General features: G+C 41.5%; 1 protein-coding gene across 15 annotated transcripts in view; it reads left to right on the plus strand.

The window, feature by feature from the left end:
* TRAF3 (TNF receptor associated factor 3) overlaps positions 1–9939 on the plus strand; it is a 72278-nt gene extending 62339 nt beyond the window's left edge. For all 15 annotated transcript variants that reach the window (XM_080593948.1, XM_080593950.1, XM_080593946.1 and 12 more), the window contains 2 exons: positions 686–860; positions 2090–9939. In XM_080593948.1, coding sequence (XP_080450074.1) covers positions 686–860; positions 2090–2661 — 747 coding nt within the window. In that variant the 3' untranslated portion in view covers positions 2662–9939. The remainder of the gene's footprint in view (positions 1–685; positions 861–2089) is intronic.
* The last annotated feature ends 2995 nt before the right edge of the window (positions 9940–12934 follow it).

Consider the following 12934-nt stretch of genomic DNA (forward strand, 5'->3'; position numbering starts at 1 on the left):
GCTTAAGGGGTCAGAAGTGCTAGTTCTGCTTATGCGCTTTAGGGCTTTTGCTCCTAATGATATGGGCACAAAATAACTTAGGCATTGATAGCTGGTTTATAGAAGCTTGTAGCTTGCTGATGCCACTGTATCTGCACATATTCATAGTCCTGCTCCGTGTGGAGTGCAGGAGTGCTGATGAGGGGTAAGTTACATTGGTTTTACCCAATGATAAAAGCATGCACGCTAACAGCCACTTGATTCACACCATGGTAAGTTGTTGTTGTGCCCATACTATGTTGCTTAAGTACTCTAAAATGAAACCCAACAAATTCCAGCCCGTAAGACCGATATGGAGGCATTCAGAATATTGTACTTGCATCAAAAGGCTTTTAAAAAAGAAATCTTTAGACAAGAGCACTCTAACAATTTTGTTTTTAAGTGATTGTGTTGACAATTCTAATAGTGCTCTAATATTAGTATCTACGCAGCACGAAAGGCTTTTGAGGTGTTTTGCAAATACTTGGGCTATTCCTCTGAATTTTCAGGACTTTCTGTTTTACTTCAGTATTTGACCTAAGTGAAACACTTTTATATCGGAAATGCATCTTACTATGGATATATTATCCTTGTTTATCTTGAATAAATTATGTCTTTTTGTTGTGTTGAGTTTTTTCTTTTAACTCCAACTTACTGTTTCATGAAGCGAGTGATAGACAGTCAAGCAGAGAAACTGAAAGAACTGGACAAGGAAATCCGTCCCTTCCGACAGAACTGGGAGGAGGCTGACAGCATGAAGAGCAGTGTAGAATCCCTTCAGAACAGAGTGACTGAGCTGGAAAGTGTTGACAAAACTGCAGGGCAAGGAGCTCGAAATACAAGTAAGTGTAAGCAGAAGGGACTGAAGCACTCAGCGCGTTGTCAAAGGAGAAATGGTACAGTTTGAATGCCACTCCCATTGCCATTTCCTTATAGAGCATCAAAAATGCTGATCCTTCTGATTCATGAATAGGAAACTAGTTGGTTTGTTAATGATGTGGCATTGCTTCCATGACGTTTTTTAGGCTTGATTCTTGTTTTTTATTTTTTCTTGACCCTTGCCTTGATTATAATTTCAGTTCATTATAAATGCTTCTTCAGCTGATCTTTGAAAGCTAATAGCTTTCAGCAGCTTCTTTGAATGCTGTATCTGTATTGACAAGTCGTCTCTTATTACTGTTCTTACCCATGAATAGATCAACATTACTGTTACCCACTTGAAATCACCTGTTCTGCTGTCTATTACAGAGGTCTGTTTGTATCCCAAAGAATACTGCGGGATGTGCTTGAGTAACAAGGTTATTGCCATACTTGTTGAATGAAGTGAAAACCTGGAGTTTATGAAGATAGCATAGAACATTCATAAGGTTTTAAATGATAAGGGCAAGCAACTTGACATTTAAACACATGTGTATGAAACAAAACCTACCTTACAAATGCATCTGCTTCTCAGTATTTCGTGTCGGTCAATTTTGCCAGTATGCAGAGAGAATGAGTAATGTTACTTCTCATGCAGGGGAAAGGAGACATTAAAAATAGCCCTTCCTCTGAAGTGACTGACTATATAATGCAGAGCTAAGCTTGAATTTTCTGTTCTATTATGATGAACTTGAGACAAGGTAAAGGCACTACACTTCTCAGTTGAGTAGTGTGTGAGAAGAACATTTTGAGTAATCAGTGGTGCTTCTGAATTTCAGAGGGATTATGTAGGATCTGTGACTCCTTCCAAGGCCTTCACTGCCAATAATAACCTACAGATAATGCTACCAGGTCTTTTCTCCAAAAAAATGGAAGCCTCTGTAGTTACATTGCTCACTGACCTGACAAAATTTGTTAGATGATTGGACTTTCACTGCATGCATCATTAATACCCATGGATGTAAAAATCCCAATTAACCTGGTTTCTGGCTGGCAAACTGTTGGCTGTGGAAATTGTTCCAAAAGTGACCAAATGTGGTTTGGTTCTTGGGGAAGAAAACGTTTGCATATACGATAGCAGTATTGGTGATAGATTTTTATAATCTTGAGAAAAAACTCTTCTCTTACCCCAGTCCTCTCCATTTTCTAACAGGCCTGCTAGAGACACAGCTGAACAGGCATGATCAGATGCTGAGTGTTCATGATATTCGGCTGGCTGACATGGACCTCCGATTCCAAGTTCTAGAAACTGCCAGTTACAACGGAGTACTAATTTGGAAAATTCGAGATTATAAACGTCGGAAGCAAGAGGCAGTCATGGGGAAGACTCTGTCCTTGTACAGCCAACCCTTTTATACTGGATACTTTGGCTACAAGATGTGTGCCAGAGTTTACCTTAACGGAGATGGCATGGGAAAGGGGACGCACTTGTCACTGTTTTTCGTCATAATGCGTGGAGAATATGATGCATTGCTTCCTTGGCCATTTAAGCAGAAAGTGACTCTAATGCTAATGGATCAGGGACCGTCCCGACGCCACTTAGGAGATGCTTTCAAGCCAGATCCCAACAGCAGCAGTTTCAAGAAGCCAACTGGAGAAATGAACATTGCGTCTGGCTGCCCAGTCTTTGTGGCTCAAACTGTTCTAGAGAATGGAACGTATATTAAAGATGATACTATTTTTATTAAAGTCATAGTGGATACATCGGATCTACCAGACCCCTGACATACGATGGGGGAGGCAGATTAAACAGAAGACAACTCCGTTTGGGGGTTTTGTATCAGTTTGTCTTCAATCAGAGGTCCTAAAGCTCACAGAACCACCTTGTGGAACAGACGGAAGAGTTTGAAGGCATAACTGCATAGGGTCCAATTGCGAAAGTAGCAACACATTAAGAAATCATACCATGGTGTATTTTTTAATAGAACTAGCGACACTTAAACTCTGAAGAATCATTTATCCCTCATGAGGATAATGATTATGGTCAGAGAGGGTTTTTGTTTTTGTTTTTAACTTATTAATGATCTAGTCAATTGGAGGTGAAAAGACATATACAGTATGTGCTGAATAAATTACTGACTTTTATTTCTTTAAGCTAGAATACAAAAAAAAAAACATTCACATGTGGGCTAGCTGGAAATTGTCAGCATGTTAAAAGAAGAAATGAAGTAATGTTGCAATTATATTATTTGAAAAACTGAGGTGCAATCTTGTCTGAAATATAGTATATTGTCTTTTTAAGGCCTCATCTGGTCTCTGTTTTAATAATTACTTTGTCAGAAGATCTTGGAAAAGTATCCATGTCTTCTCAAAAGTATCTGAATCAAAATCATATTTTTATTTAAAGTTCTATTGTTACAGAAAACATTTTATTTTAAAACTGTTGATAGACTGATATTTCTTGGAAGAAAAATAGAAGAAATCAAACACTGGTTATCACTTGTGATAGGAAAAAAAACTATTCAATTCTGTTATTTCTCTTTAGAAATGTAAACCTACAATATATGTCGTAGTTAATGACACTATTTCAAAATTAAGGAAAAATCACTCATGGATGCTGTGCATCATTATCAGATTTATAATTGTTTTCACCCTAAAATAGGGCATTTGTTGAACTTTGGAGTTCTAAACGGAATCCTGTACATTTTTTAAAGTTCTGCCCCATGCTTTCCAATCAAGCTATATATGTTGCACATTATGCTGTCAGCAGTATATAGTATATTCAGTATTGGGGAGGAGGATTAGTGCTGAAAAAAGCCTGTATGTTTGTTCCGTACTAGCAGCCATTGCTTCTTAAGGACAAATCAGCCATGTCTTAATACAGTGATGGTGGCTTGCATGCATACATGTGCCTTAGGTGTGCTGTGCTGCTTATAAACCATAGCTTTTTATTCAGATTAATTCTGATATCTGAAATGGTAGTTTAATTGGACTTCAGGCATAATGTTTAGCCTTGTCTTCAGAGCCCGTAGGCACCTTGTGATGTGCAAAATCGAAGCCAAAACCGATTTCTCTGGCTTCTGGAGCTTCTATGACTTGGCCATTGCAGAATCCACCGTACTCAGGTGCCAAAACGTTATGCCCAGTGCTCCTATGGAGCTCGGACTAGACAGTCTCCATGGCCAGCGTGAAGGAAGGCGACATTTTTTCCTCTAATGCCTGTGGTCGTAAGGTGGCATCACTTTAAACAGACTCATCCGAGAACTCTGTGGGGCTGTGAATATATATGCTCATGGCAGCTTTTCATGGTAGACGAGCATCCTAACAGGGAATGCCCAGGCTTCTTTACTCTAACAGCCTGAACTTTAGTGGAAAGCATTTGCTAGCACTGAAACATGCTGATTGCAACCTGCTGTGTTCATCTGCTTCTATTTAATAGCCTGTGACAAGCAAGTCTAGTGACATAGCCTGACCGTGGTGCTTTTTAAAATCCAAGAACCGCTTCAGCAGAGCGGGCTTGCACCGCTGTGTTAAGCCTTCATGGGCTTGTTGAAAGAAGATGGTGCATCTTAGTCTTTAACGTCAGGTCGTATCAGCTTTCTGCTTTTTGAGGCATAGTCACAATTTTTGTCTAAGGTGCAGTTGAATTCATGCCTTTGTATTTCAGCTTGTCTTTGCTCTTGTCTTTTTTGGCTGTGCCTTCACACACAGTGCCTGCAAGAAGTATTTATGAATATACAATGCATGCTAAGTGGTCTTCATGGGTTTTCCAGGCACCTGCTAGAATACTGCCTGCTGCTGACAGTCACGACCGTCAGTGGCAATTTGTCTTCCTTTTCTTGCCTTCCATTGTCCCGGTACTGTATTCCCGTTATGGTACACAGCTGTCAACAGGTGCAAGCTAAAATATGGAGGCACGTGCTAGCATTGAATTTCTAGCACAGAAGGAGGACGTTCTGCACAAGAGATAAATATCTATAGATATACCTGCATCTATATCTGTAGATATAATTACATGGCACTTGCAGTTTTATGCAGGCTGCACAAGCAAACCCATCACTTACGCTTTCGGGCGGAGGTTCGCTCAACTCGTGTCATTTTAATAATTGTGAATGTAGGCAGCTGAGCTTTTGTGTTTGTGCATCACAGAATTTTACTGAAAACAGGATTCCCAAGTGGAAATGTCCAAAGGACTCTCCTCCCATTGCTAATGCATGTCTTGCAAACTTAAATGAAAACGTTTGGCCATCTCAAAACAGTTTATATCCTGTTGCAATCTGGGACTTGGAGGAGATTTCTGGTGTAAGCAGGGCCCAGCATATTCTGCAGATTTGTGACTAAAGTTTCCAGCTCCTGTGACAGAATTGCGCTTCTAAATCCAGGCTCTAAAAGAGGAGGAAAAAAAAAGAGTTTCCAGCCTTTATGATTGAAAGAGGACTTTGAAACATGTGAAAAGTGTAAACTAATAGGGAAGTCTTCCTGAGTCTGCACACAGCCTAAACTAGTAGCTTTAAGAGATCTGAATATCTCCTCTTAGCGGGATATTGACTCAGAAACTTCATAGAGAAGTTCAAATATGAACACTGCTAACTCTATTAATGCCGATCACTGTAGCAGAAACATCAGTCACTGTTGTTATTTCACAGATCTCTATGCTGCTTTCCACATCTCCCAAGTGCCAAAAGCACCAGCTGCCAGAGTCTTCAGCTTCACTTGGGCAGCTTTTATAATGCAGTAATGTGCTATCAATATAAAAATATTTTTGCATATATGCTTTTTATCACAGTTAATAAAACGGAGGCCTACTGCACTTACTTTTTAAAACTACATGAAGCTGCCAGAGAATTTCCAGTTTGCCAACCCTGCGTACTGTGAAATCCGGGATCTTGCTACACAAATGTAAACACCGCCTGCTGTGGAATACCCAAAGCCTTGACCGTAACACCCCTCTGTCCGCAGAACTCACAGGCCATCTCTGCAGAGTTCTTACTGTGTACATAGAAATCAGTTTCCTCTGCTTTCCAGCAAGGAGTATGTAGCATTTTGTGAAAACAGGGCCGCTGTATATTCTCTAAATTGGAAGGAAAGATACCTGGTGCTTTACTCAACACTTTAAATTATTTATCTTTTTTTTTTCCTATCATTGAAATGCCCTTTATCCTTTTTCCTATGTGTTTCTGACCCAGATATCCAAAGGTTTTTAGGGAAGGTCTATTCAAAATGGTTCATAAGGCAACAGTCTGCCCCCAGACTACTCTTGAACCCCTGGCAAGTTGTGTGGCAACTCGTGTGGTGTGCCATTATTGCATAAAGGGGTCCCAGAGTATTTCCATTACTATGAACAGTGTTTCTGCAGTGGAACCTTTTTTTCCCTCTGCTTAGTAGTTCTTAGCAGTGCACAACCGAAGTCTCTTGCTAGTGTTCTTTCTTAATGATGACGCTCCAGGTGATGTGCAAGCCTCTTTCCTTTCATTTCCAGCTTTCTCTAGGGAGATGCCAGTGAGAATCTGGATGTTGCCCTTCCTGTGCACTGTTCAGCACGGGGGCACGCATCTGTTATTTAGAAAGTCTCGAATTCTAAACAGGATGAAACTATTTTGGTTCAAAGACCAATCCGCAATTATTATGATTGACCGTGTCTGCATTACTTCTCTGATCTGACTAAAGGGGTCTTGTTTCAGTTACTGTCTACATGGTACACCTTCAACTGCTGACTTACAATATGCAATGTGGATTTCAGCCTTGTACTGTAAATGTTCTTCACAAAGAGAATGTGCAATAGGAAAATGGGAAAGGTGGCGTAATTTTGACGAAAAATGTGGGTAACATGCTAGCTTTCTTATAAATATGAAAAACGGTTTATGTCCTTTTCCAGTGGGTTCTCCTACTTGGAAAAGGAAAGTTGAAGATATGTGCCTGTTTCTGTGCCTGGTGAATTTCTCAAATGCAAAGATAATAGAGATTTGTGTTAGGTGTAATTTAAGTGTTGAACCCATGAGTGTTAGGTTGTGATTGTATCGCTCGTGTTTCTCGGCTTGCCACGATTTTGGCTTGTTGAGTTTAAAAGGTACCACCTATTTGTATTCCATCACACGTAATAGGCAGTTCACCAACAATGCAAGGTTTCTGTTGTGTGATACTTTTTTTAATTTTATTTTTTCTTTTTGTTCTGTTTTTAAAACACTGGTGCTGTTTGGTCCAAGACAGAAGCGTGTAGGGAGTGACAAGAAAAGTTGCCTGCACCGCAAAAGAATGAAAAACGTTACTGCAGTATTGATGCCTTGTTATGATTTAACTATGCAAATATACAAATAGGTGAGGGGGAAAAATTCTTGGGTTGTATACCTAATCTCTTAGTTCTTGCTCTTTAAAATACATGTGTAGGTACATACATATGCGTACAGACATGCATGCACATATATATGCAAAGTCTTTTCTTTATGTAGAAGTGATGAAACAAAACCCTTTTCCCCCGGTTTATACTTGATCAAGTGGTGCAAATATAACTTGCTGCTGCTAAGGGAGGGTCTGGGCTAAGGGCAAACTTTGGATTCCCATCTTTCAGGTTTGAAGGCTTGCGCATAGCAAACAAACCATTTGTTGACTGGGAAAATGAGCGATTTGCTTAGCCTTTCTGGAGACCTTGGAATGTCATCTAGGACACGTCCTTCCTCATACTCAGCTAATTAGGAGATTCCTGTTTTTTAAACTAGCAGAGAGATGGGCAACTTGTTAATTGCAAACTCAATTTTTCTTTTTAATTTGGGAACAAAAGATAATAAAAAAGCTGGATCTCTTCTTCAAATTCCTATCCTGTTCGGTCAATGCCTCTATGTTCTGGTTGACCTAGGAATCTTAGCTACTGCAATAAAACTGCTCAGTTCTGGAATTCAGTCTGTCTGAGAGTAGCTTCTAGTGCTCTGTACAGGGGTAGTAAGTATTCTGCATCTGCAAACGTTTTCCTCTTTTAGCAAGTACTGTTCCTCTTCTGGAAAAAGGAAATTGAGGATGAGATGTGACGAAAGGGATCTCCTGGAGCCAGTGCTAAATGAGAGGTTCCAGTTCCTTGGTGTCATCTTCAAATCAGTGGGTTTAATTATTAATGCATTTGCCCCTCAAAGGAACAGAAAAACAAGTCGATGTACCTTAAAGGCCCACATCAAGACAGTAAGGGCTAGAATTAAACATACAAGCTGTCATGATTTGGGGTTGTGTGTGTATGGCAGCCCAGACATTGCTAGTGACCTGACTGCTTTGCAGAGGGGAAGGCCAGCACAACGTGTGAGTAACAGCAGCAAACGTGTGTCCTGCTCTGGTTGTTCAGAATCGCCCAGCAAAGCCTCAGTTGACGCTCAGCTGAGGAGGGAGAACAATACCATTTGAAAGTGGATTCATCTTTGTTCTGCCAGCCTGTAGTGTGACTGACCATTTCTTTCTTGTGGTTTCTTGTTTTTCTTTAAACCAAATTACGGAGGGCTTAGTTGATCTTTCCTGCCTCTTAATCTAGGCCTTTGCTGAGAAGCACCAGATAATGAAGGTTGTGGAAAACTTTGGAATACCAATTCAGGGACATCCTCTTAAGATTTGGAAGAGTTAGAGATACATGAGACATAAGGGATCTGACTATTCCTATTTCTCTTCTAATTTATAGGCAAGACTGCAGCTTCTGTCTTCCATTTCATGATCTTAGTGTAGATACTAGGCTGTGTTTTGTTTTATTTTATCTTTTTTCCCTCCAAGTTAGGATTAGTTCCTTAGGGTTCAAATAAGTTCTAAATTTCACAGAGGAGCACCTGAACCAAAATCCTGGATCCAAACATCCCATACTTGATGTGAAATTCAGATCTGGATCCCAACTCTGTGGCTTACTTACCTACCCATTCAGGGAAGGGTTTGTCGTCTCTGTGTGGTGTTTGTGTTTCTGGTCCTTTGGAACTAAGCTTTTAATTTGGTTGCCAGTTCTGCAAGGACTTTTTAACTTCTTAGCGATGCCGGTGTTCACACGCTCCATTGCTGGCAGTGCGATGCGTAGTGATAAAATTTGACTCTGTCTAAGGGTTACTGAGATAAACCAGCATTATCCATCCGTAAGGGTCATTTTCTTGCGTAGTGTTCTGAGCTTTGGATTTGAAAATAGCTCACCTTTGAAAGGACACATCTTCCAACTATGACCTGCGTCACTGGCAGAGAGTTGTATAATCTGTACTTGTGGAATGGGAAGGTACAAGCTTCCATTGTTGCTGATGCATCATGTGATCCACCTATTTTGTTTTTCTTATAGCTGTTGTTCAGTTAATATATTTTTTCAGTTTTATAGAAAAAAAAAAAGCAAAGTTCAGGATTTTTTCTACAAGCTATAAAACTCCAATGATTTAGTTGTGACTAGAGAGCTGTGAAAAATACCCTATTAGGAGACGGTGGACTAGACATAGGTCCATTTCTCTTAAACAAGTAGGATAACCTTTAAGATGCATGGAACAACATAGTAATCGGGAAAACTAAAGCTGACATTTGTTTCCAAGAAATTCTGTAAGAAATATCTATGGAAAAGACATCAGTGATCAAGAACAATGTACAAATTAACGTGTTTAAAACTTGTGTAACCATTTCTTTAATCTCATACTCTTCAGTGAACGGTACACTTGTGTTCAGTTTTATGATCAAAAACAAAGACCAAAGAAGGCCAACCTCATTTGATTGTGTATATTCTGCCTGTCTTAATTATCAATAGCTGTAAGGATACAGTGCAAGTGATCTGGTAACCAGTGGTTCTCGTCCTTTTCTTTTAGGGGGAAAAACAACTTTAAAATGTATAATTTATTGCTCAGCAATAACCATGTTGTTAAGATAATAATAATAAAAAAAAAGAGAATTAGCAACATGTCTTAATTTCCCAATAGCATTATTCTATGTTGTATTTCAGTTTACTGTATATTGTGTTTTTGTATTTATTTGTGTTTGGAGGTCTTGCTATGTCTTTTTGTGTTTAAATGCTAATAAACAAGGACAGTGTGTAAGAGTATAGAATGCCAAACTCTGAAATGCTAAACTGTGTTATTAAAGGAAAAATAAATCTAAGTAGGAAATCATATTTTTTAAAAAAACTGGTGTGTTGAATTTGAATGATTGGTGTTGCCTTGCAGACAGGGTCTAAAGACACATCATTTCTCCTCTGTGTACCCACTGATACCGTGGCTGTTCAGTGCTTTGCACACCTGATCAGCCTTATGACATTTCCCTTCCTCTTTGCAGGAAATTTGCCATAAATGTTATCAGAGTCCTACTTTCCATGCGATAACTCGGTTAGAGTAAGTCAGGCGATGGTGTTCATTCTAACATCAATGTCAAGAGTCCTCAAGCAAATGGAGTAGAAATAATTGAAATGGCTTTTCATGCCCTTGTGCCTTTTGCTTTCCCAAATAGACGAGTGAAGGGAGAGATGGTGTGGCTTGAATGTCCTAAAACATAGATTTTTATTCTTCTCCCGTGTCATTAGTGTTTTTTTCTTTTTTTCATCAAATGTATTTAACGAAGGGGGGTGGGGGTGGGTTTATATGAAATCATGGGTAACAGTGCAGTCTGCAAAAGTACAATGGTGGTTTGAAGTGGCTGAAGCAATAATATTTCCACCACGTTTCACATTCAGCATGGTGGTGGAAGCAGATTCCCAGGGGTAGTGCATGAAGCGCGTCATCTCTACTGTGTGTTACGCTGGTCTGTCTTCGCACCCAGCAGCTACCCCCATTGGTGGCAGGTAGTTTAAATGTGATGGAAAGCCTGGAGCACCAGGGTGCTCTTTTTGAGATTTTTTTTTTTTTTTTTAAATAGGGACAACAAGCAAAAGGCGAACACAGGAAGGTGGACAGGGTGAGAGGGGAGGGCGGCTAAGAAATGCAATTCTGGCTGCGCACAGCGGGACTGAAGTGTACATTCCCTTCTGCTGCTGAAAGAAGTCACTTGTAAGTGACTGGATGCTCTGGCGTGCCCTGCCCTGCACATCGCATTTGCCACTCCTGCTCCCATGGCCAGCACTCGAGGCCACACTGAGTAAAAGCTCTTACCTTGCTGTGGAGCACAAAAAGAGGGCGAGACTCCTCGTCTTTTAACTTAGTGTGTTACCTTCAAGCAGAGCCTTCATAAGGAAGAGCAATCTTTGCTACCCCAGAGCTCATTCTTTTTCCAAATTTTTTGTTTGGTGCTGTTCAGACTTGACCCTGATGTTGTTACAGTGCAGCAGGATAGGTGGAGAAGCAGCGAATTGCTTTAAACACAAAAGCAAACACCGATCCTCTCCTCGTCTCCCTCCTCCTCCTTCCTCCAGCCATGAATTATAATCGAAGTGATATGCTACCCTGTTCCTGGCAAGAATAAGGTTTTATAGGTGCTTTCTGTTGCACAACAGGTCACGGAAGGCAACTTCCAGCTCTGTAGCGTGCTTTCCCCGGGAAGGTGATGCGTTGCCTCGGGTGACAGCAGTGGTGTGCCAGCTCTTGAAGCATGAAGCAGCTGGTGACAGCGGAGTGAAGAGCTCCTGGTGTTGTCTACAGAGGGTGCTGTGCAGTCGTGTACATCTCCTGGACCCGGACAGGGTGCTGGGGTCATCACTTGCAAGAACCGCAGGGGAATTATTATTTTTTAATGTAATTTAATAAGTTTTCTAGCATTTCAAGCCTTGGGTTTGCTTACTGTTTGGTAAAGATAAATGTTTTCAAAGCCTCTGACTTCCTGGCCCTGCGGAAGGTTTTGAAAACTCCCCAGCTCACCAGGATTGTCTGCTTTGCTGTGTCAAAGTCCTGGAATTGTTTGAGGAAGGCTGAAATAGCCAGTGGTCAAAAGAAGTGGTGAAAGAGGTGATCACCCCCTTCCTTCCCCAAAGCTGTTGTTCCATGAGTCAGCTGTGTGGTTGCTTCCTGCGCAGCTGGGTTGAGGCCTGAAGGCTGTCACTGTCGCATAGCTCCTGGTTTGTCCCTGTGTGGTGCCAAACTTCTGCTCTTTGCCTAAACAGGCAACGGCCCATGTCCTCTCTTGCCACCCTTTGTGATCACCTGCTTCTTTGGGAAGTTTGCCAGAAGGAAGTTTGCCAGAACTACCAAAACTGGAGCCTTGGGGTGACTCAACCAAGCAAACTGGCAAAACAGTTTTGCTGTGGCTGTTAATTTTCCAGAAGCTGGGCATGGAAAGCACCCTGGGAGAAATCACGATGTAGAAATACCCTTGATCAGGCAAACTGTAAGGTCACAGTGGCACCTAGAGAGGGCAAGTCCACCCAAGCTCTTTGGTCCATTGGCGTGGCCACCAGGGCTGGGTCTGTCAGTAGCTGATGCTGGAACATGCTTCCTGCTCTTGTGTGTCCCATGGGCTCATGAAAATGGAAAATGGCTCAAACTGGGAGACAGTGGGAGAGCTGAGTGCCCATGGGCCAGGCTGACAAATGTGGATGAGACTCCATGAGAATGGATTTCGCCACAGGGACTGCAAATTGGATTAAGAGGTGTTTGGCCACAACTTGTGGTACCAGCTACAGCTGGTGGAAACCTGTGTTTTGACAGCATGGCTGAGCTGATTAGAGGCAGGAGTTGTTTGCAGACATTGCTATGGACACTCGACTGCTGCTTTGTGCCAAAACAGCAGTTCCTGCAGAGGAGATTGTTTCAATCAGCCCTGGCTGGTAAAAACAGCATCTGTCTGAGGGCGGTTGGTGAGGTGCTTCTCAGCGTGCCCCTGTCACTGCCAGCAGGCAAGGCCTGAGCTGGTCCCCAGCTATTGCCCCCTTAGCTCGTGTCCCAGGGCAGAAGGTAGAGGCTTGTAACATCAGGGTTTAAAAAGAAATCTTTTCTGAGTGCAGGGGGATGAAGTGGGCTGGTTAAAGTGTCTGGCAGAGCATTGGCTCAGGACTTGAAAAACAAGCCAGGTTGCTCAGATCCCAAATCCACGCATGATGTAGCTCTGTAGCTGCTCCTTGCCCATGTGCAGAGAGCATTTGATCTCCTGCTTGAGGCTCCAAGATAAGCATGTGCAACTTCTGAGTTCAGATGGTCATTGGCATCCCACCTGTCCT

This window comes from Anser brachyrhynchus (assembly GCF_964034855.1).
Source record: "Anser brachyrhynchus genome assembly, chromosome: 5".
NCBI classification, from domain to species: Eukaryota; Metazoa; Chordata; class Aves; order Anseriformes; family Anatidae; genus Anser; species Anser brachyrhynchus.